General features: G+C 32.4%; 3 protein-coding genes across 3 annotated transcripts; all 3 read right to left on the reverse strand.

Moving 5' to 3' along the window:
* Positions 1 to 18,045: 18,045 nt before the first annotated feature.
* LOC139888118 (uncharacterized) lies at positions 18,046 to 18,396 on the reverse strand. Its single transcript, XM_071871152.1, has one exon. The coding sequence runs from the start codon at positions 18,394 to 18,396 to the stop codon at positions 18,046 to 18,048; it is 351 nt and encodes a 116-aa protein (XP_071727253.1).
* Positions 18,397 to 18,882: 486 nt separating this feature from the next.
* Positions 18,883 to 19,458, reverse strand: LOC139888119 (uncharacterized). The gene has a single exon (XM_071871153.1). The coding sequence runs from the start codon at positions 19,456 to 19,458 to the stop codon at positions 18,883 to 18,885; it is 576 nt and encodes a 191-aa protein (XP_071727254.1).
* Positions 19,459 to 19,556: 98 nt separating this feature from the next.
* Positions 19,557 to 20,087, reverse strand: LOC139888120 (uncharacterized). Its single transcript, XM_071871154.1, has one exon. The coding sequence runs from the start codon at positions 20,085 to 20,087 to the stop codon at positions 19,557 to 19,559; it is 531 nt and encodes a 176-aa protein (XP_071727255.1).
* Between the last annotated feature and the right edge of the window lie 6,619 nt (positions 20,088 to 26,706).

The following is a 26,706-nucleotide window of genomic DNA, read 5'->3' on the forward strand; positions in this document are numbered from 1 at the left end:
ATATAGCGTAGTTTTCGAGCCGGGGAATATGCGCATTCCTCCTACAATTTTCATTTTGCGCGTACTTTCTCATTTCAATATTGGTGTGGGTCAGCTAGACCCTGATAGCGCTTTTCGCCTCGTTGTGTTCCAGATGTGGTGTAGGGCGCATGATTTTATACCTACGGTGAATTTATTCAAGAATATATTTTCCTTTGAACGGCTCGATACGGGTTGGTTTGCTTTTCTCGATAACGTCCGCTTTACTGGTGAACAAATAGAGGAAAATCCACCAGACTGGAAAGAGCGCTACTTCTTTGTGGATGATACTTTCATCCCTCTAGAGTTTTCGAACATGCGTTCCTGGCAATATTGTTTCGACGGGAGCTTAAATTCAGTGTTGCCTTTAAGTTCAAGCGAACAGTCAATGTTGGACAAGTGCGTGGGTCGCGCTCTTCCCTTATTTGCGTATAGCAACAACGTGTTGTATGCCGGTGGGATATTCAAGCATTGGCCAGATCCCAGCTATAATCCTCACTTCAGTCGCCATCTTCAAGGTATATAGAACTTTCGACTTTCTCCACTTTTACTTCTTTCTTAACGTCTTTGTCTTATGTTGACAGCAATTCCTTTTTTCGAGTATCTTGAATTCTCTTCTTCCGCGTCTGTGGCGGTGGACCGCATGCCTTTGAGGAAAGGCTTCTCGGCTAAGCGCCCTGTTACCGCAGCCTCTGCGTCCGGTTCTTCACGCAGGAAAAAGAAGAAGAAGGTTGCGGTGCAGTATGCTGATTTACCCAAGCGGTGTAGCGATGCACCTGTTCAAAAGAAGCGTAAAGTACCGACTGCTTCCTCCTCGTCGAAGCGCGCTCGTACTGGTATGTTCCGCGCTTCTTTTGTACATATTTTGCTTGTGCCTTGACTCCACTCATCATTAATATTTCTACCCAAATGACGGGCGCGTGCCTACTGCAAGAGGGGGCGTGAATAAACCTCGCCCGTCCCCAATTCAGGTCGATAGCTATTCCTCCGTCGAAAAATAACGTCCTAATTCGACGAGTTCTGTTAAAGGTGAGAGCGTCCAGGGTCCCGGGCCGAGCAATGGGTCTTCCTGCGACGAAATTTCTATAATGAGGGACACCATAACGATAATGCGCAAAAGGCCAACAAAAAGATACAGGCGCAAATAGATTGTGCTAATTGCCAGAATAGTAACCATGAGGAAACTATTCGCGCGCTTAGGGCATAGTGCGCCGAATCAGAGCGGCGGGCGAAGTTGGCGGTTCATGAGTTAGGGGTGTTAAAGGTGGGTCTTCCTCGCATAGTGGACCATGCTTTAAATAGCGATGCTGTAAATGATCGCTATGAGGTTGCTTTGAAAGCCATACAGGATGTTGAGCGCCTCCACTTTTGGGACATTGTGAGAAAGCATATTCTGGTGCCCACCATTCTTCCTAAAGCTATCTTGGATTGCCTTATTCCTGAGGCGCGCGAAGTTGCCATGGAGGCTTGCAGGGCCTTGCGCCACATCCCTATTGTGATGACCCGGGAATTTCCGACCAAATTTAAACATAATCTTATATGATTCGACTCGATAAGCAAAGTCTATTAAACCGAGTCTCATTATGTTTGAACTATTTCATGATAACATTTGACCTTTAACTATTTCCGACGATTCACGAACCTTTAATTGTAACTAAGAATGTAAATATAAATAATTATATATAAAACTAATTATATTAGTATTAATGAACTATTAAGTAATTTTGTTATTATAAAAGATAACATTTAATAACTAAAGATTTTCATTTTGAATATATATAGTATATTGTATATAAATGATTCAAACATATTTTACCAACGTTATCAAAATATTAAATGTACAATGTTATACTTTGTAGTTAATTGTTTAATATACATAATTAATCATCTACTCAACATTTAAAACATGATTTTATATATATGGTAGTATACATATATACATAAATATAACTATATATATATGATTTTATACATAATTATTATATTATGTATATGTAGAAATTTATAATATATCTATGATGAAATAATGTACTATTTTAATAAATATATATAATACTTACATATATAAAACATTTATATTTTTCATAATTACATACATAAGTATAATATAATTAGTATGTAAATAAATATTATAATATATTTATATTAAAATGCATAAATATATAATATTCAGTATATGTTACAATACATATTACATAATTATTAAATATTACATAATAATAGATGATATTAATAAATTAAATTTAAATACAAATATAGTTGTTGTAGTAATGTTATTTGTATCGTCAAATATCAATATTTGTATTCATAATATCACTTTATATCATATAAAGATGAAATTGGATGTATAAATTAGATTATTATTACTAATATTATTATTATCGATAAAATATTAATATTATCATAATTAGTATGGTATTATTATTATTATTATTATTATTATTATTATTATTATTATTATTATCATTTTTACAATTATTATTATCATTAATATTATATTTATCATTATTATTAATTTTATTAATATTATTAGATATTAATAGTATTGTTATTATATATTATTATTATTAATTAAAAAAAACAGTAGGGATCTATATTATACGCTTGACCTCTGTATCCTTTATCTCTATTATTATTATTATTATTTTTGTTTCTTTCCTGCTCCAAACTCGTGAACCTGTGTTGACATTTTCTCCATTTTTTATCAACCGATCTCTATTATTACAAAATGATTATGTATAATTGCAAATCAAATAAAAAGGAAATCCAATGGGATTAAAGAGCACAGCGATATTTTTTTTTTTCTTCTTCTCTGCACGCTCCAATTTTTTTTTCTCTTAATTCAATTTCGAATAAAGTTTCAAAATCTAAAAATGCAGAAAGGTTAGAAATCTTTCTTTGAATCTATCTGCAAAATCTCAACTCTCAAATCTTTATATCGATCTTGAATTTTGAAGTCAAAGTTTAGTTTAAAAAAAGTCAACAATTGTTCTTGAGACAAATTCGCGTTCGTGTATATGTTTCTGATCAAATTGACGATTCCAGTAGTTTTTATACATGTTTAGAAAACTATTTCGTGTTATAAACATTATCTATAATGTTATCTATTACGAAATCAAATTTTTTTTTTTGTTCCAAGAACCGACGCTGCAGTAGGCCTTTAGTGTTTTTTTTTTTTTTTTTTTTATTTTAGAACCCAAATTATTTTTTTTCTGTAATGTTTTGAAGCTTTAAAAGGAACCCTGATTTTTTTTTTTTGGTTATTGATGTTTTGTTGAATCCGTGAGACTTGTGGAGAAGAAGAGGAATAGAAGAAAAACAGTTTATATATAAAATTTAAATTCGATATTAGTACAGAGAATCAGAATTGGTGGGATGGTCGAGAGTGTTTGCGTGTGAGCATGTGGTCACGAGATCGAGTCCAGAGGACGGTAGTTTCTTTTTTTTTTTGAAACTCTTTTCATGTGAGGTAGTTTTCTTTTCTAATTTTATTATTGTTATTATATATTAATTATTATTAGTATTATTATTATTATTGTGATTGTTTTGATTGTTATTGTTATTGTTATTATTAGTATCATACTTGTTATCATATTTGAAAGTATTATAGACATTACTATTATTATTATGATAGGTATTAATAATATTATTATTAGTAATAAACTTATCATTTTAGTATTTTATCATCATTAGGATTATGATTATCATTATTATTATTATGAAGGAAATAAAAATATATTATTATCATCAATATTAGAATTTGTACCGGTTTATAAATAATAGTATCATCAGTACATTTACAATTAATAATATCATATTTATCAGTATCATCATTAATATTTACTAGTATTATTATGATTATCATTTATCATTTTATAAATATTAGAACCCTTATTATTAACATAAGTATGGTATTAGTATTAATATTATTTTAGAGTTATTATTATTAGTATCATTAACAGTTATCATTTTCATTTTTTTTGCTATTAGTATTATCATTATTAATAAAATTATTATTATTATTAGTAAATCATTATTATCTAAATTATTATTTTAACAAATAAATCTTTTGTACACTATATATATACTTATGGTATATACTAGGATTGTATTAATAATTCACATAACAAACTAATAAAATTTCATAAATACAATACTAACCACAAATATATGTATATAAATATATTAATGTCACTATTTATATAAACGTAAATCATTATAGATATATATACATAAAATCGATATATATATATAAAATATAACTTAAAATATAATATAAGTATACGTTTTAAAATAAAGGTTAGAATAAATTCTACAAAACTATAATATATAAATAATACATATTAATAAATGAAATTTTGTAACTTACATTATACGTATTAATATATACACAATTGATATAGGTTCGTGAATCCGAGGCCAACCCTGCATTGTTCAATGACGTCATATGTATTTTTACTACAAAATACAGTATCGTGAGTTTCATTTGCCTTTTTACCCTTTATATTTTTGGGCTGAGAATACATGCGCAACTTTTATAACTGTTTTACGAAATTGACACAAGTACGTGAAACTACATTCTATGGTTGGATTATCGAAGTCGAATATGCCCCTTTTTATTAAGTTTGGTAATCTAAGAATTAGGGAACATACACCCTAATTGACGCGAATCCTAAAGATAGATCTATCGGGCCCAACAAGCCCCATCCAAAGTACCGGATGTTTTAGTACTTCGAAATTTATATCATGTCCGAAGGAGGATCCCGGAATGATGGGGATATTCTTATATATGAATATTGTTAATGTCGGTTACCAGGTGTTCAATCCATATGAATGATATTTTTGTCTCTATGCATGGGACGTATGTTTATGAGAAATGGAAATCTGAAATCTTGTGGTCTATTAAAATGATGGAAACGATTGTTTAAGTTAAACTAATGAACTCACCAACCTTTTGGTTGACACTTTAAAGCATGTTTATTCTCAGGTACGAAAGAAATCTTCCGCTGTGTATTTGCTCATTTTATAGATATTACTTGGAGTCATTCATGGCATATTTCAAAAGACGTTGCATTCGAGTCGTCGAGTTCATCAAGATTATTATCAAGTCAATTATAGTTGGATATATTATGAAATGGTATGCATGCCTGTCAACTTTCGATGTAATGAAAGTTTGTCTTTTCAAAAACGAATGCAATGTTTGTAAAATGTATCATATAGAGGTCAAGTATCTCGCGATGTAATCAACTGTTGTGAATCGTTTATAATCGATATGGACTTCGTCCGGATGGATTAGGACGGGTCTTCACAGTTGGTATCAGAGCGGTGGTCTTAGCGAACCAGGTCTTGCATTAGTGAGTCTAACTGATAGTCGTTAGAATGCATTAATGAGTCTGGACTTCGACCGTGTTTGCATGTCAAAAGTTTTGCTTATCATTTAGTGTCGAAAAATTATTTGCTTACCATCCTTAAAGTCTAAGACACGTCTTACTGCCTTTATTGCATAGACAGTGTATAGTTAAATTCATATCTTAGCGTATCTGTTATTGTTACCTTTGCCTGACAGCTTCCGTAGATTCCTCCGTAGCTTATGGGATTTTAGTATTATATATGCATATGTAAATTATGTATTGCAGGGTACTAATCTACATCCTATAATCTATTTCTTATCGAAAATCCTTCATCTGATCGTACGAGATGAATCCCTCAACCAGTTCGAGTCCATCTGATTTCGATAGCTATTTCGATAGTTATTCCGACAGCTATTTCGATATGGATTTCCACTCGAGCTCCGAAAGCAGAGTAACCGGAATGAATCGATCAATTAGCCATCATCTATTCTGAATGAATTGGAGATGGGTTCGTAGTCGACTTAATCAATGGAAACGCGAAGAAGGCGATCATTTCCACTAACCAAATTCACCTCTTGACAATGGACCTAAAACGTTTACCGGCGAACCTGTTCGAGACACCATTTTCTCTCTCATTTCCAAAGTATCTCATCACGATCATATACTATCTCAGATTCTAAACCTCATTCATCCGCTCGTCCGAACCGACAATCATCCCGGTGTAATAGAAGAAGTTAACGAACTTCGCGCATAAGTTGTAGTCTTGGAAAATATGGTGCAAAACGTACCAGCTTCATCCAAATCACCGGCACCAACGGTACCACCAACAACCCAAATTTCAATATCACATGCCTCAACATCTCAATCTATACCTCGAGTATAATCATCATTCTACATGACATTCTACATCAGTTATCTTCGTTCGACATGGTGATTATGTAATCTCTAATGTTTTAGAGATTATTTATTCTAGTTCCAACTGAAAACTAAATGAGTTTAATATCATGTTAACTCATTAAATTCATGATTACATCTGAAGAAAATATATATGTATATATGTTTTCATAAAGATTGTAATTAAAAATTCTTTTGTACAAACTGTTAATAATAAAAATATTTTAACGGGTAGGTAATACCCGAGGAATATTTAAATTTCACATTAATAAGTTACACTGTATATTCTTCGAATCTGATTCAACAGTTATTCACTATCCTATTTACAACCACCGGGATACTTATCCGTTCACCAAAGAATAACTATTTTCATTCAAATTCAATTTCATATTTGAATTTTGACCTATCAGAATCCAACAAGTGGCATAATGAAGAAATAATGGACACAATAAAAATTGATTAGAAACAGACTAATTAACAATATTAAATTTTATTAAGAAACCGCGCTAACAAAATCCTAGCTAACTGTTCCTAGCTAACTGTTAATTCCGTATTACATTTTATTTATCGCAATTTATTTATCGCAATTTATTTTATCGCAATTTATATTCTCGCAATTTTATTTATTGTCATTTAATTTCTGTTATTTACTTTACGCACTTTATTTATCGTCATTTAATTTCTGTTATTTATTTTACGCACTTTAAATATCGGGACACGTATACAAGGTTTTGACATATCATATCGACACATCTATATATATTATTTGGAATCACCATAGACACTCTATATGCAGTAATGATCGAGTTCTCTATACAGGGTTGAGGTTGATTCTATAATAATATATATACTTTGAGTTGTGATCGAGTCTGAGACATGTACACGGGTCACGATACGTATTAATTAATTCAAATATTATATATTAAACTATATATGAATGATTGCACTGTCAACTGTGGACTATCGACTGTGGACTAATAACATTGGACAATTAAAATGAATTAAAATATTGAATATAACATATGAAACTAAACAATTCTTCAAGTTTGCCACTTGATTTCGTCTTAAACCTCATTTGTATCTTCACGATTACATTCTGCGTTCAAACCTTTCATGATTCTTGAAAACACCTCAATCGATAGGATGAATCAACCGCACTTCATCTACGGAAGGAAAGATTTATGCATATAGTTATGCACCTGAGAAACTCTCGGCAATTGAGTAAAAGTTCAACACGTAGCCGCGTCAGATCCTTTGGCATTTATTAACAAAAACAACTTTGCGATCCCTTTTCAAAATTAGCCAATTTTGTCACAACTCCAACAAGTCAACTTCGACTTTTCGTACGAAACAACCTTATTATAACGTTTATATATACGCGTGCTCTTTTATTGTTACCAGGTAACCTTTCATATTCCATCATATTACCATCAGCGTTTAATCATCTAAAAACACAATTCTCCTGAAACCACCTCGGATTAATAACCGATGATTCAGATATCATAGCATTAAATGCAGAGGAAACAGAAAAATGGTAGATGGTCTAAACGGACAAAAGTTTGATGATAAAGAAAGGAGTGTTAGGAACGCTCGATAGAAAATTGGGTATTGAAAAACAGATTGAGTTACCCATGAAGGAGACCAAGGACAAATACAAGGACCAAATCCTATATTCAAAGGATTCAGGTAATTCTGGATTCGTTGAAATCTTTAGAGAATATCTTGCTCCGAAGTCATGTTAAAATCTTGCGGAAAATCTTTCTCCATCAACCGTCGAACTTAGAAATTCCAAAATATCATCATCAATATCTTTGATATTTCTGAGGATATTTTCATAAATATTCTCGTCCGAAATTATATACCTCTTCGTGCTTCCTGTGTATCAATATATTGGAAACATTCAATAGAAAATATAGTACCGAAAAGCAGATTATGCGAAACTATGAAGAAAGCCGTGGATAAATCACAAAGAATAAGTTTGACTTCAAAGAATCCAAATAATTCAATGTCTGCTAAAGTCTATAGTGAATAACTTGCTCCTTACTCTAAACCCTTGCAGACAATAGTTTCTATCATCCTCTGATCTTAGATATTCTGAGATATTATCGTACCTTTCATTATAAATATCCTCCATATTTCTGGAGATATTTTTATAACTATTCTTATCTGAAATCATTAATCTTTTCGTGCTATCAGTATTACATCATATAGAAACTGTTAGTTTCTATATTCTGTAAATTTTCAAGCTTAAAATATGAATGTTATTGTAGTAATGATGGGAACTGATGCATGAGTTAGTATAATATAATGACACTTGATCAACGTGATTATATTACAGTAAGTCATGCTGAGTTTCTAAATGAAACGTGATGATTCACAGATCATAACGTCATCATGTGCCATGTTACATAACTCTTTCATCCTACTTAACTCCGTAACAAATCAAGAAAATGTATTCTTGATGGTTCTATCTTCCGTGATGTTGATAAATTTGAAAATCAAATCGTGCTATCACGTTCCTTCATGCTTAGAACATTATAATCATTCGAAACTCTATATCTATAAATTCTGGACCATTATTCGCTTGACTTGAAGTCGGGAAGAGAAAACAAAAGCATAGAGCTTTGAAATATAAGGGAGAATATAAAGTCCGATAACAACACATAAATTACAAACCGTGTATATCAATGTTTATCGCAACATAAAGACACGGGAGAATTAAAAACATTATAATCCCGAGGGCGAAGTAGAAGAAAGCAGATTCCTCTGGTGGAAGTTGGAAAAGGAGAATGATTGTTGCGATAGTAAGGATGAGGACAAGGATCAGAACAGGATTAATCATTTTCAGAATCTTTTGGATGTATGAACTAAGAAAGAAAGTATAAGAATGGTGAGAATAATGGAAAGGAAGAGCTTAATTTATACTGGAAATATCAGACGTAGTAATCGGGGCAGATCACCGTATTTAATTAAAGAGATCTTAATTTCCATAAATCCCGAAGAATCAGATTTTATAGATCTTCAAGATTTTCTTTAAATCCCTTAAATTCCGGAATTCAACCAAGGCAATGTCAAAAGTTAAGACGCGCCTTATTTTCTAAATTCAAACCTGACTACGTCAAAAGTTAAAAACAAATCTTTGTTTCTCATTTCATCCTTTTGTGAATAGCTTCATTCGCACTCTTCGAATAATTGAATTATTTTTATCCATATTACTCAATGATGATAAAACTCAAGTTATCAACTCATATTCGTCAGGAAAACATATTTATTGTTAGCTATGACGACCTCACTCAAATTTCGGGACGAAATTTCTTTAACGGGTAGGTACTGTGATGACCCGGGAATTTCCGACCAAATTTAAACATAATCTTATATGATTCGACTCGATAAGCAAAGTCTATTAAACCGAGTCTCATTATGTTTGAACTATTTCATGATAACATTTGACCTTTAACTATTTCCGACGATTCACGAACCTTTAATTGTAACTAAGAATGTAAATATAAATAATTATATATAAAACTAATTATATTAGTATTAATGAACTATTAAGTAATTTTGTTATTATAAAAGATAACATTTAATAACTAAAGATTTTCATTTTGAATATATATAGTATATTGTATATAAATGATTCAAACATATTTTACCAACGTTATCAAAATATTAAATGTACAATGTTATACTTTGTAGTTAATTGTTTAATATACATAATTAATCATCTACTCAACATTTAAAACATGATTTTATATATATGGTAGTATACATATATACATAAATATAACTATATATATATATGATTTTATACATAATTATTATATTATGTATATGTAGAAATTTATAATATATCTATGATGAAATAATGTACTATTTTAATAAATATATATAATACTTACATATATAAAACATTTATATTTTTCATAATTACATACATAAGTATAATATAATTAGTATGTAAATAAATATTATAATATATTTATATTAAAATGCATAAATATATAATATTCAGTATATGTTACAATACATATTACATAATTATTAAATATTACATAATAATAGATGATATTAATAAATTAAATTTAAATACAAATATAGTTGTTGTAGTAATGTTATTTGTATCGTCAAATATCAATATTTGTATTCATAATATCACTTTATATCATATAAAGATGAAATTGGATGTATAAATTAGATTATTATTACTAATATTATTATTATCGATAAAATATTAATATTATCATAATTAGTATGGTATTATTATTATTATTATTATTATTATTATTATTATTATTATTATTATCATTTTTACAATTATTATTATCATTAATATTATATTTATCATTATTATTAATTTTATTAATATTATTAGATATTAATAGTATTGTTATTATATATTATTATTATTAATTAAAAAAAACAGTAGGGATCTATATTATACGCTTGACCTCTGTATCCTTTATCTCTATTATTATTATTATTATTTTTGTTTCTTTCCTGCTCCAAACTCGTGAACCTGTGTTGACATTTTCTCCATTTTTTATCAACCGATCTCTATTATTACAAAATGATTATGTATAATTGCAAATCAAATAAAAAGGAAATCCAATGGGATTAAAGAGCACAGCGATATTTTTTTTTTCTTCTTCTCTGCACGCTCCAATTTTTTTTTCTCTTAATTCAATTTCGAATAAAGTTTCAAAATCTAAAAATGCAGAAAGGTTAGAAATCTTTCTTTGAATCTATCTGCAAAATCTCAACTCTCAAATCTTTATATCGATCTTGAATTTTGAAGTCAAAGTTTAGTTTAAAAAAAGTCAACAATTGTTCTTGAGACAAATTCGCGTTCGTGTATATGTTTCTGATCAAATTGACGATTCCAGTAGTTTTTATACATGTTTAGAAAACTATTTCGTGTTATAAACATTATCTATAATGTTATCTATTACGAAATCAAATTTTTTTTTTTGTTCCAAGAACCGACGCTGCAGTAGGCCTTTAGTGTTTTTTTTTTTTTTTTTTTATTTTAGAACCCAAATTATTTTTTTTCTGTAATGTTTTGAAGCTTTAAAAGGAACCCTGATTTTTTTTTTTTGGTTATTGATGTTTTGTTGAATCCGTGAGACTTGTGGAGAAGAAGAGGAATAGAAGAAAAACAGTTTATATATAAAATTTAAATTCGATATTAGTACAGAGAATCAGAATTGGTGGGATGGTCGAGAGTGTTTGCGTGTGAGCATGTGGTCACGAGATCGAGTCCAGAGGACGGTAGTTTCTTTTTTTTTTTGAAACTCTTTTCATGTGAGGTAGTTTTCTTTTCTAATTTTATTATTGTTATTATATATTAATTATTATTAGTATTATTATTATTATTGTGATTGTTTTGATTGTTATTGTTATTGTTATTATTAGTATCATACTTGTTATCATATTTGAAAGTATTATAGACATTACTATTATTATTATGATAGGTATTAATAATATTATTATTAGTAATAAACTTATCATTTTAGTATTTTATCATCATTAGGATTATGATTATCATTATTATTATTATGAAGGAAATAAAAATATATTATTATCATCAATATTAGAATTTGTACCGGTTTATAAATAATAGTATCATCAGTACATTTACAATTAATAATATCATATTTATCAGTATCATCATTAATATTTACTAGTATTATTATGATTATCATTTATCATTTTATAAATATTAGAACCCTTATTATTAACATAAGTATGGTATTAGTATTAATATTATTTTAGAGTTATTATTATTAGTATCATTAACAGTTATCATTTTCATTTTTTTTGCTATTAGTATTATCATTATTAATAAAATTATTATTATTATTAGTAAATCATTATTATCTAAATTATTATTTTAACAAATAAATCTTTTGTACACTATATATATACTTATGGTATATACTAGGATTGTATTAATAATTCACATAACAAACTAATAAAATTTCATAAATACAATACTAACCACAAATATATGTATATAAATATATTAATGTCACTATTTATATAAACGTAAATCATTATAGATATATATACATAAAATCGATATATATATATAAAATATAACTTAAAATATAATATAAGTATACGTTTTAAAATAAAGGTTAGAATAAATTCTACAAAACTATAATATATAAATAATACATATTAATAAATGAAATTTTGTAACTTACATTATACGTATTAATATATACACAATTGATATAGGTTCGTGAATCCGAGGCCAACCCTGCATTGTTCAATGACGTCATATGTATTTTTACTACAAAATACAGTATCGTGAGTTTCATTTGCCTTTTTACCCTTTATATTTTTGGGCTGAGAATACATGCGCAACTTTTATAACTGTTTTACGAAATTGACACAAGTACGTGAAACTACATTCTATGGTTGGATTATCGAAGTCGAATATGCCCCTTTTTATTAAGTCTGGTAATCTAAGAATTAGGGAACATACACCCTAATTGACGCGAATCCTAAAGATAGATCTATCGGGCCCAACAAGCCCCATCCAAAGTACCGGATGTTTTAGTACTTCGAAATTTATATCATGTCCGAAGGAGGATCCCGGAATGATGGGGATATTCTTATATATGAATATTGTTAATGTCGGTTACCAGGTGTTCAATCCATATGAATGATATTTTTGTCTCTATGCATGGGACGTATGTTTATGAGAAATGGAAATCTGAAATCTTGTGGTCTATTAAAATGATGGAAACGATTGTTTAAGTTAAACTAATGAACTCACCAACCTTTTGGTTGACACTTTAAAGCATGTTTATTCTCAGGTACGAAAGAAATCTTCCGCTGTGTATTTGCTCATTTTATAGATATTACTTGGAGTCATTCATGGCATATTTCAAAAGACGTTGCATTCGAGTCGTCGAGTTCATCAAGATTATTATCAAGTCAATTATAGTTGGATATATTATGAAATGGTATGCATGCCTGTCAACTTTCGATGTAATGAAAGTTTGTCTTTTCAAAAACGAATGCAATGTTTGTAAAATGTATCATATAGAGGTCAAGTATCTCGCGATGTAATCAACTGTTGTGAATCGTTTATAATCGATATGGACTTCGTCCGGATGGATTAGGACGGGTCTTCACAGTGCTGTGAAGACCCGTCCTAATCCATCCGGACGAAGTCCATATCGATTATAAACGATTCACAACAGTTGATTACATCGCGAGATACTTGACCTCTATATGATACATTTTACAAACATTGCATTCGTTTTTGAAAAGACAAACTTTCATTACATCGAAAGTTGACAGGCATGCATACCATTTCATAATATATCCAACTATAATTGACTTGATAATAATCTTGATGAACTCGACGACTCGAATGCAACGTCTTTTGAAATATGCCATGAATGACTCCAAGTAATATCTATAAAATGAGCAAATACACAGCGGAAGATTTCTTTCGTACCTGAGAATAAACATGCTTTAAAGTGTCAACCAAAAGGTTGGTGAGTTCATTAGTTTAACTTAAACAATCGTTTCCATCATTTTAATAGACCACAAGATTTCAGATTTCCATTTCTCATAAACATACGTCCCATGCATAGAGACAAAAATATCATTCATATGGATTGAACACCTGGTAACCGACATTAACAATATTCATATATAAGAATATCCCCATCATTCCGGGATCCTCCTTCGGACATGATATAAATTTCGAAGTACTAAAACATCCGGTACTTTGGATGGGGCTTGTTGGGCCCGATAGATCTATCTTTAGGATTCGCGTCAATTAGGGTGTATGTTCCCTAATTCTTAGATTACCAGACTTAATAAAAAGGGGCATATTCGACTTCGATAATCCAACCATAGAATGTAGTTTCACGTACTTGTGTCAATTTCGTAAAACAGTTATAAAAGTTGCGCATGTATTCTCAGCCCAAAAATATAAAGGGTAAAAAGGCAAATGAAACTCACGATACTGTATTTTGTAGTAAAAATACATATGACGTCATTGAACAATGCAGGGTTGGCCTCGGATTCACGAACCTATATCAATTGTGTATATATTAATACGTATAATGTAAGTTACAAAATTTCATTTATTAATATGTATTATTTATATATTATAGTTTTGTAGAATTTATTCTAACCTTTATTTTAAAACGTATACTTATATTATATTTTAAGTTATATTTTATATATATATATCGATTTTATGTATATATATCTATAATGATTTACGTTTATATAAATAGTGACATTAATATATTTATATACATATATTTGTGGTTAGTATTGTATTTATGAAATTTTATTAGTTTGTTATGTGAATTATTAATACAATCCTAGTATATACCATAAGTATATATATAGTGTACAAAAGATTTATTTGTTAAAATAATAATTTAGATAATAATGATTTACTAATAATAATAATAATTTTATTAATAATGATAATACTAATAGCAAAAAAAATGAAAATGATAACTGTTAATGATACTAATAATAATAACTCTAAAATAATATTAATACTAATACCATACTTATGTTAATAATAAGGGTTCTAATATTTATAAAATGATAAATGATAATCATAATAATACTAGTAAATATTAATGATGATACTGATAAATATGATATTATTAATTGTAAATGTACTGATGATACTATTATTTATAAACCGGTACAAATTCTAATATTGATGATAATAATATATTTTTATTTCCTTCATAATAATAATAATGATAATCATAATCCTAATGATGATAAAATACTAAAATGATAAGTTTATTACTAATAATAATATTATTAATACCTATCATAATAATAATAGTAATGTCTATAATACTTTCAAATATGATAACAAGTATGATACTAATAATAACAATAACAATAACAATCAAAACAATCACAATAATAATAATAATACTAATAATAATTAATATATAATAACAATAATAAAATTAGAAAAGAAAACTACCTCACATGAAAAGAGTTTCAAAAAAAAAAGAAACTACCGTCCTCTGGACTCGATCTCGTGACCACATGCTCACACGCAAACACTCTCGACCATCCCACCAATTCTGATTCTCTGTACTAATATCGAATTTAAATTTTATATATAAACTGTTTTTCTTCTATTCCTCTTCTTCTCCACAAGTCTCACGGATTCAACAAAACATCAATAACCAAAAAAAAAAAATCAGGGTTCCTTTTAAAGCTTCAAAACATTACAGAAAAAAAATAATTTGGGTTCTAAAATAAAAAAAAAAAAAAACACTAAAGGCCTACTGCAGCGTCGGTTCTTGGAACAAAAAAAAAATTTGATTTCGTAATAGATAACATTATAGATAATGTTTATAACACGAAATAGTTTTCTAAACATGTATAAAAACTACTGGAATCGTCAATTTGATCAGAAACATATACACGAACGCGAATTTGTCTCAAGAACAATTGTTGACTTTTTTTAAACTAAACTTTGACTTCAAAATTCAAGATCGATATAAAGATTTGAGAGTTGAGATTTTGCAGATAGATTCAAAGAAAGATTTCTAACCTTTCTGCATTTTTAGATTTTGAAACTTTATTCGAAATTGAATTAAGAGAAAAAAAAATTGGAGCGTGCAGAGAAGAAGAAAAAAAAAATATCGCTGTGCTCTTTAATCCCATTGGATTTCCTTTTTATTTGATTTGCAATTATACATAATCATTTTGTAATAATAGAGATCGGTTGATAAAAAATGGAGAAAATGTCAACACAGGTTCACGAGTTTGGAGCAGGAAAGAAACAAAAATAATAATAATAATAATAATAGAGATAAAGGATACAGAGGTCAAGCGTATAATATAGATCCCTACTGTTTTTTTTAATTAATAATAATAATATATAATAACAATACTATTAATATCTAATAATATTAATAAAATTAATAATAATGATAAATATAATATTAATGATAATAATAATTGTAAAAATGATAATAATAATAATAATAATAATAATAATAATAATAATAATAATAATAATAATACCATACTAATTATGATAATATTAATATTTTATCGATAATAATAATATTAGTAATAATAATCTAATTTATACATCCAATTTCATCTTTATATGATATAAAGTGATATTATGAATACAAATATTGATATTTGACGATACAAATAACATTACTACAACAACTATATTTGTATTTAAATTTAATTTATTAATATCATCTATTATTATGTAATATTTAATAATTATGTAATATGTATTGTAACATATACTGAATATTATATATTTATGCATTTTAATATAAATATATTATAATATTTATTTACATACTAATTATATTATACTTATGTATGTAATTATGAAAAATATAAATGTTTTATATATGTAAGTATTATATATATTTATTAAAATAGTACATTATTTCATCATAGATATATTATAAATTTCTACATATACATAATATAATAATTATGTATAAAATCATATATATATAGTTATATTTATGTATATATGTATACTACCATATATATAAAATCATGTTTTAAATGTTGAGTAGATGATTAATTATGTATATTAAACAATTAACTACAAAGTATAACATTGTATATTTAATATTTTGATAACGTTGGTAAAATATGTTTGAATCATTTATATACAATATACTATATATATTCAAAATGAAAATCTTTAGTTATTAAATGTTATCTTTTATAATAACAAAATTACTTAATAGTTCATTAATACTAATATAATTAGTTTTATATATAATTATTTATATTTACATTCTTAGTTACAATTAAAGGTTCGTGAATCGTCGGAAATAGTTAAAGGTCAAATGTTATCATGAAATAGTTCAAACATAATGAGACTCGGTTTAATAGACTTTGCTTATCGAGTCGAATCATATAAGATTATGTTTAAATTTGGTCGGAAATTCCCGGGTCATCACACCTATTCCTCGGCTTGAGGATTTGTTACGTGATTCGAGAGTGATGGCGCAAGATTTGGTGGATTCTAAGTTGTAACTTTACTTTGTAATGTAAGTTTGTGATATATTGACTGCTCATATTATTGCTTTGTTATCGATAACGTTGTTAGTTTCACTCTTGGCGTGTCATCGCTAATCTTTATGTGCATTGATATGCACTCAACACACACTTAGATCGCGTGCTCGTAATCGCGTCTAAGAGTCTTCCAAATGTTAGTTTGGGACTGTGGTCAAGCGTGACCAACGCTTTTTTGTTTATAGTCATGACTTGCAGATCCCAAGGTCTACTCGGGCGGAACTAGGTCAACCCAATGACCGTCACTCTTCGGTAAATAGTCTAGTATGTTACCAAACAGACTTCTGCCACGCGAGAGCTAGGGAAACTCATCCCTTAAAGAGGCAGGAACACGCTAGTATATTACCGTGCGCGTGCAGTTTAAGTCAAATAGCTATTCTGCTTCTAAAGGCACGAGAAATAATTGACTGAAAATGATTTGTTGCTTTAATATAATCGAAAAGACGATTTTACAATAACGCAGTACACGATCAGCCTACAAAGGTGCGTGGTTTAGTAATTACATGTAAATCTAGACAAAGTAGGTGAGTGATCAATTCTCCTAATTCCTATATTACATGTAACATTTCTTAAGCGCGGTAGCATGCCAGGTCCGCTTGATTGGATTGCACTTAAGCTCTGCCAGTTTGTAAGCTCCGGTGTTACTGATCCCAATGACCTTGTAAGGTCCCTCCAAGTTTGGCCCTAACTTCCCAGTGTTTTAGGCCCTACTTGCTTGGTTGTCGCGCCATACAAGATCTCCTACCTTGTATGTCCTTGCCCGCACAAGCTTGTCGTAATATTTTTCTATGCGCAGCCTGTTGGTGGCTTCACGGATCGCCGCCATTTCCCTGCGCTCTTCCACAAAATTCAGATTGGTGCGCAGCCTTTCGTCGATTTCACCCTCACTGTATGACAGAATCCTTTCTATTGGGACGGTTATTTCTGCTGGAATTACTGCCTCCGAACCGTATACAAAACTGAATAGTGTTTCTCCTGTGCTGTTCTTGTGTGTTGTTTTGTGTGCCCATAGGACTTTGGGTAACTCATCCACCCATCCGACGCGCTTCATTCCTAACCTTGCTTTGATGGCATGCACGATGTCTCTGTTCGTAACCTCACATTGGCCATTAGCCTGAGGGTATGCGACGGAGGTGAAACGTTGTTTGATGTTCAAATCCTGGCACCTGCTGCGAAAGGGGTTGCCTTCGAATTGTGTGCTATTGTCGCTGACAATTTCGTTAGGTATTTCGAACCTACATACAATGCTTTCCCAGAAAAAATCTCTGATCTGCTTACTGGTGATGGTGCGCAGGGGTTTCACTTCCACCCATTTGGTAAAGAAGTCGATAGCAACCACTAGGTATTCAGCGTTCCCTGCGCCCTTTGGGAAAGGTCTCACTATGTCTATAGCTCATTTGCAGAACAGCCATGGCGACATGATGGGTATCATAGGGTGCTGTGGCATTCTGCTAACGGGTGCGTACAATTGGCATTCTTTGCAAACTCTTATCCTTTCTGCCGTATCAGCGTACATTCGGGTCCAATATTACCCTAGTCACTTGATCCTCTCAGTGAATGTCCTCGACCCAGAATGTAACCCGCAAGATCCTTTGTGAATCTCATCAATAATCGTAGCAGCCTCTTTGGGTCCCGCGCAACGTAGGGACGCGCCTAAATAAGATTTTCGATATAGGATTTCCCCTCGCAGTTCGTAATTTGGCGCTTTCACCCTAATCTTCATTGCTTTCTTCTCTCCTTCGGGTAAAGACCCAGTCCGCAGGAATTCTATGATGTCTGTCATCCAAGTCGCTTCTTCCTCTTCGACAGATGCAACCGTTATCGCCGGCTCGATGGATTTCTTGAAAACTTGCTCCACTAGTATTTTCTTTTCCAAATGGTTGAAGGTGAGAGCTGCCAGCTTACTGAGTACATCCGCCTGTTTGTTCTGACTCTTAGGGATTTGACTGATTCTGAAGTCAATGAATGTATCAACTAGAGAGTGGACCAGAGCCAGGTATGATTGCATGGATTTGTCGTTGGCGTCGAACGTGCCATTTATCTGATTAGCAACTAATTGTGAATCTACATATGCTTGTAACTTTTTTACTCCCAATTCCTGGGCTATACGCATCCCTGCTAGTAGTGCCTCATATTCTGCCTCATTGTTTGTCACCTTAAAGTTGAACCGCAGCGCGTATGTGTGATCTTCCTAGTGCCGACCTGTGAGGATCAACCTGCACCAGCGCCCTCCGAGCTTGCTGCGCCATCGGTATAGAGTTCCCACAGTTCGGGAGAAGGTATGGGAAGTTGTTCATGATCACAGATTACTCGCATATCAGCGGCTGTTTCGGCCAGATAGTCTGCCATCACCTGTCCCTTAATAGTGCTTCTAGCGCAGTATGCGATTTCATGCTCGCCTAGTTCTATCGCCCATTTGGTTAATCTCCCCGATATCTCTGGCTTGTATAGTAGTTGTCGAATAGGTTGGTCGGTGAGTACCGTAATTGGATGTGCTTGGAAGTACATGCGTAGACGGAGGGAAGTGACAACGAGCACGTATACGAGCTGTTCTATGGGGAGATAGTTTAACTCGCTTCCTGACAATACTTTGCTAACGAAGTATATCGGCATTTGGGCGTCTCCTCGTTCAGCTACAAGGACGGAACTAACAGCTTCTTTAGACACCGCAAGGTAGAGTATCAGAGTTTCACCCGCTATTGGCGATGTTAAAGTCGGGAGATTTTTGAGGAACACCTTCATCTCTTAGAATGCTTTTTCTGCCTCCTCAGTCCATTTGAAATCTGACTTTTTAGCGCAGTATTTCAGGGTGTGAAAGAACGGAAGCAATCTTTCAGCGGCCTTAGACAGGAATCGTGTTAGTGCGGCTAATTTCCCATTGAGGCTTTGAACTTGCTATTTTGTTTTAAGAGAGGGCATTTTCTCAATTGCTTCTATTTTTCTTTGGGTTCACTTTGATTTCACGTGGAGTCACGATGTGCCCTAAAAAGTTTCCCTCTTCTTCTCCAAAACTACACTTAGCGGGTTTAAGCTTCATGTTGATGCTTCTGAGTGTATTAGATGTTTCGAGGATGTCCGCTAGCAATTGCTCGTCAATGTTACTTTTAATGACGAGATCATCAACATAAGCCTCAAGATTGCGTCCAATTTGTTTAGCGAACGCTGTATCGATGGTACGCTGATAAGTAGCACCTGCATTTTTCAGTCCAAAGGGCATTTTGGTGTAACAATATATCCCTTGGTCTGTGTGGAACGCGGTCTTCTCTTCGTGTTCCTCTGCCATCTGTATTTGGTGATATCCTTTATAGGTGTCCAGGAAACACTTAAATCAAAAACCTGCGAGCGACTCAAATTTCCAGTCTATCTCTGGCAACGTATAATTGTCCTTTATGCAAGCTTTGTTAATGTCTTTAAAATCGATGCAGAGTCGCCATGTTCCATCAGACTTGGCCACCAATACGGGGTTAGCCACCCATGTTTGGTAGTTCACTTTACACGGTATGTTAGCTTTTACTAGCTTGTCGACTTCTCTGCGCAACCACTCACTTCTTTCGGGATCCATCGGCCGCTTTTTGTGTTTGATAGGGGGTCAAATTGGTGCTAGCGCGAAGATAATGTTGCGCTATCTCTCGCGGTACCCCGTTCATATCGGTGTCGCGCTAGCTATACACGTTTGAATTGGAAATGAGTATATTCCTCAGTTTTTCTTTAGTTTCAGGTGTGAGGCTCCCCCTATCTTTACCTTTTGTTCCAGATATTCGGGATTAACCACAACCCACCATTCATCCGCACCTTTTTCTTCAGGAGTAGCGCTTTCTTTATCGGTAATAGATGCGTATAAAACATCCAGCGACATTGATTCGAGCGTGGTAACTCCTTTCTCTGTTGGGAACCGGACTATCCCGTGGATTGTGGATGGTATAGCGCCAAATTTTTGAATGGAGGTTCTCCCTAGTATAGCATTGTACGTAGAATACGAGCACACTACACAAAATTCTATGCTCTCAGTACGCTTTTTTAATTTATCCTTGCTGTCTCTCAGCTCCAGCCTCAAGTCTATAATTCCAATTGGCTACGATGATTCTCCTAAAAACCCAGACAAGGCTATGGTTGGAGGCTTGATGGTCCGCCTTGTCGGTGTGGGTAACTGTCGGAAGTAATGTTCATACATGATGTCAACACTACTGCCATTGTCCATATGAAGGCGCTTCACACCATGACCCGACTCGGGTAAGTATCCCTACACTACAAGGGGCGCGCAGGAAGTGTCGAACGTTCAGATGGCGTGGAATGATATCTCTATCACCTCCGAACTTCTGCCAGCGCCGACTTTGCACTTAGTTCCTAACTGCTGTTGGCAGTTGGTCATCGAATACACTTACCTTTTCGTAACAGATGCCTGTATAGAAAAAATGAATGAGTGATAGACATATAGAGAAAAGATCGAATCAAAACCTTTTACTTGTATGTCCCACGGATGGCGCCAAATGATCAAGCATAGAATAATTGGGTCGGGTTCGGTCCATGCTTGACATCAAAGAAAGGGGATTTAAGGGTCAATTGGGTTTAACACTCCGGTCCGAAGCACTGTGAATAACCCCTCACGAGATGATGATCTCTGTAGGGGTGGTTAAACATAGACTCACCATCGACGGGTTGTCCGGTTAGTGATGGCTCGCGCAGGAAATAGGGTTTATGTTCGTAGAACGTTACCTGTATATCGAGAATATCTCGTGGTATGTTGTGAGTCCAGTAGCGCGGGTAGTTAGGGCACTATATAGATAGATCAGTTAGTCCGTACGTGGGTACTAAAAATAGAATGTGTGTAATTTCCCAAAAACGGATCCCTTACCTTGTGATTCGAGTCCGTTATTTATAGCTACAGTGCCGTTTGCTTATTGGAGCCACGTGTTCCACGTTGATTTATTGTCTGTACTACCTAGTCGTTCAGTGGAGGGGACCAGGGAACAATACTGTTACTCTTTGCTAGCTGTCGGTCTTTTTACAGAGATCGTGGTAAGTACAAGACACGTCATCTTTATGTATCACGCTATCCTAACTTGGCGCATACTAGCGCACATTTACTTGCGCCTGAAGTGCCATAGTGGAGGGATATGCACACATTGTGCAATTGTGATGTGCAACACGAGCCAATCGGGTATGCGTATCATTAACATTCAAAACATACGTTACTCCAAAAGCTTAACATTATTTTCAATAACTTGAAACAAACTAAATTCAAACTAAACCATAAACATAAACATCCACCTCAAAAAACATCAACATCAAGCATCCAGGCATCCAGGTAATCAAAATATTAACAAAATACTGGTGTGCAATCTGTTTTCATCATCTACGAGCCATAACGTTTAATAGCAGACAACACAAAGTTCCTTTCTGCTGCTTTGTATGTCAAGTCAGCTTCATCATTTACTTTTAAATCATTCACACGCATAAATGTTGACACCCACCTGAAACATATATATTCCGTTTCTTACTGCCGTTGTTTGTTCGTAAAACCCACTTGAAGTCATGTCCGTCATGAGTTGTCACGGTATACTCCCTTCCGGCTTTCAAACTCCTCAAAGCTAACAACTCTTCCGGTAGACGCTATATCAGTCAAAATTTCAAAGTATTAATCCGATAATTAAATATATGCCAAGTATTAAACCCGTTACTTTAATATAAAAAAAATAAATACATAATTGTAGTACATCATTTACAATATAGTACAAACGTCACCTACAAACACGTGTGATGTGTGAAATCTAGTATATAATTTATCTCTGAAAAATGCCGGTTTAAAGATTACTACACACTAATGGGCAGTGTACCCGATCGTGCAATAGTATAAAGTTGGTAATTCCGAAATCGTTCCAAGGACAGTTTAAACGTGAAAATTAAGATTGTAACTAATAAAAATAAACTAAGTTAATCTATGAAAATTGAAAGTACGAGATAATTTGTTTTGTGACTATTTAACGATTAGCCAAATCAAGGATAGATAAAAAGTAAAAGACAATATTTTTGGTATTTTTAAGTTTAAGCTTTAAAGCAAACAGAAAAATAAAAATAAGATAGTTGTAATCAAATAGAAGAACGAATGCTTGTCTAGACCTTTTACACCTAGCATTGGATGCATTTAGATAAAGCCCCAGTTATTATCTAACTAATGTGAATTATCTAGTCGGTTCACCTGGAATTCCCCTGCGTAAACACTTCAATTAAGATTACACGACACGGAATTCTCCGTAGCCTAAGACCTTCTAAATGTGACTAAATATCTCAGCTGAGATGAAGTCTCGAATCACAATTACACCAACTCTCGTTGCGTATAATTCACCCCTATTTCGTCTAGCCATTTGAATCCAATTTACTCTCGTCTCCGAGTAAGCAAACAATCAATTAAGACAAACCAATTGTAAATTTATGCATTAAATTAATGAAATCTCGTCCTATCAAACAAATACACAACCAATTGAATCGAAAAGTCTAGCTTTAATAAGAATCGTTCTTTAATTCAAACATCAAATCATCATTAATTAAAAGAATAACTGATAAGTAGCATCCAATACAAAGGTTTATAAGTCTAGACAAACATTAAATAACTTAGCCAATAACCATGGCAACAATAGAAATCAAAGTAATAAATAATAAAGAAAACATTGTTTGATAACTTGGAATCAACCTAGCACGATGAATCTTGATTTTTGCTTGGATTGATCCTTGATAGCGGAATGATTAGAGCGTTAGAGTAACCTTGGAATTCCCCAAAAGTGCCCAAAAATCGCCCTAAGAGCTCCCAAAATCGGCTGTGAAAAAGATTCCCCTTAATATAAAAAACTGAACCCTTTTTATACCCTTTAAAATCTGGCCGACTCAATCCACACGGTGCGCAGATATGTGCACTGCGCGCACTTCTGTATAAAATATGCTGTTCAAAAATCAAAAGATCCTGATCTGTTTTGAAGTACAACTACGCGGTGCGCATCCTTATGCGCGGCGCGCACCCCTGTATTCAGCAATTCTCAACTGTTTTTACATATCACAAGTCTTGGTCTCGTCCCAAATCAACCAATAACACAAAAACTGCTGTAAACGCGCCATAAACTCCATAAAAAACTCCATTAATCACTTCTCAGCTCTCAAATCATAATCCTCCAAATACTCGCGAATAATAACCAAAACCGTATCCAAATGGACTAAAAATGACGAATATTGCCATGATTAATATATGAGAAATGTGCAATATCAAATCACCCCACACTAGAGTCTTGCTTGTCCTCAAGCAAATTCGACTCGAAAATAATCTTCTACCAAATGATAACGTCTTCTTAAGTGTAAGTAGAACCAACAAACATGAACCAAAAGAGATACTAGCGTGGGTACGGTTTTAATAGAACAAATTAACCATGTGGCTTCCACTTGTAATCCCAAAATCTCCAACATCCCCAAATAAAGTATCGGCACAATAATAATAACTCGAACAGTGTGCACCAAATATGTAATCCAAATAAATGTAGAGAATCTCGAACCTGATAAGTCTTCAAATATATGAAATGTGATACAAGTGGAAGCCATGAGCCGAGAAGGTAAAACCATCGAACCGAAGAACTATACGAACCATACGGGCTACCCCGCGATTGGTCAAGCCAATGCCTCCCACAGTAACTAACATCGTAAGATGTCGGTAAGAAAATAATGTGCTTAGGAGGATACACATTACGTCCAGATATCATCGATAATCATGAGGTAATCATCTAATCTGTTAAGTCAATCATAAAGATTGAAGTTCATCAGGCTTAAAAACTGATATCTTACCTTTCCGGAGGCTATCCACTGGGAATCTGATCAATCACAGAATTGTGTATCATGGTGCGCTTCCCATTTGACGAGACAGATCTCCCTCATCGAGATAAGTCTGACTACCAGTTTCCCTGTTTGATGTTGAGGCCTGGTAGATTTCCAGTCGATGTTAGAAATGACTTTTCAAGACTTTTCGTCACCCTACAACTGGTCTGGACTACAGCTTCTGAAATAAATCAGCAAGTGTGTCGATTTGGAGACTTTACTCCTCGGGTTATGTAAAGTGGTCGGGTGCAACATTGTCCTTGTTAGGAGAAACAATGAGGATCGCCCTATTAAAGTTTTTGATCTAGCGCATGGCCCGGTTTTGACCACATGATACAATCACCGTTCAAACGGTTGACACCCGCCTTGGTGCAAGTGACCTACGATTGAATTCTTAAAGAATTCGTAGGATTTCACATTCAATGGTAATGAACGTGGTTGGAATTAATTCCAAGTTACCTACTTCCTACATGACAAGCTTTTCTGCTTGTTTTAAGAAAGGTAGAAAGTAGATACTACCCTTCTGATAAATTCCAAAAATCGTTGGGTGCCATAGCTTTTGGCTATGGGTTGTGTTGTCTAAGCAAACACAAGCACGTAGCTATTGTTCCTAAAAAGGACAACACTGGTGAAGCTCAAGGCTCCTCTTCCCACAGTATCCCACCATTAGATGATGTAATAATAAAATGGTATAGTTTTGGAAGTTTTCTATACCAAGTAACCAAAAGTTTTTGATCTGGGACGTTATTCGGTCACAATCACGCTATGCAATCACCGCTCTCTCACGGTTTACACCCGTTTTGGTACAGGTTGTAGTGACCCGAACTTTTCCATGTTTATATATATTAAATGAAATTGTTATTTATATGATTAAGTATTTCCAACATGTTAAGCAATCAAACTTGTTAAGACTTGATTAAATGAAATAAGTTTCATATAGATAATTGATCACCCAAGTTGACCGGCAATTCACGAACGTTACAAAATTGTAAAAACTACATGTTGTGGTATATATATAGACATATATATATATGGTTGACATAAGATTATGATGATTAAGTATCTCACTAAGTATATTAACAATGTGTGATATACATAAGAAATGAGATTACTAAGTTAAGAAACTCGAAATGATATATATAACAATTATCGTTATGATAACGTCTACTATATACATATGTATCATATTAAGATATTGATACACTATATTTAATATGATAAAATGATATTTAAATATATCATTAAGTGTATTAACAATGAACTACATATGTAAAAACAAGACTACTAACTCAAGAATTACGAAACGAGACGTATATGTAACGATTATAGTTGTAACGACATTTAAATGTATATATATATCATATTAAGATATATTAATATATCATAATATCATGATAATATAATAATTTAACATCTCATTAGATACAATAAACATTGGGTTAACAACATTTAACAAGATCGTTAACTTAAAGGTTTCAAATCAACATTCACATATAACGACTAACGATGA

This window comes from Rutidosis leptorrhynchoides, chromosome 2 (assembly GCF_046630445.1).
Source record: "Rutidosis leptorrhynchoides isolate AG116_Rl617_1_P2 chromosome 2, CSIRO_AGI_Rlap_v1, whole genome shotgun sequence".
NCBI classification, from domain to species: domain Eukaryota; kingdom Viridiplantae; phylum Streptophyta; class Magnoliopsida; order Asterales; family Asteraceae; genus Rutidosis; species Rutidosis leptorrhynchoides.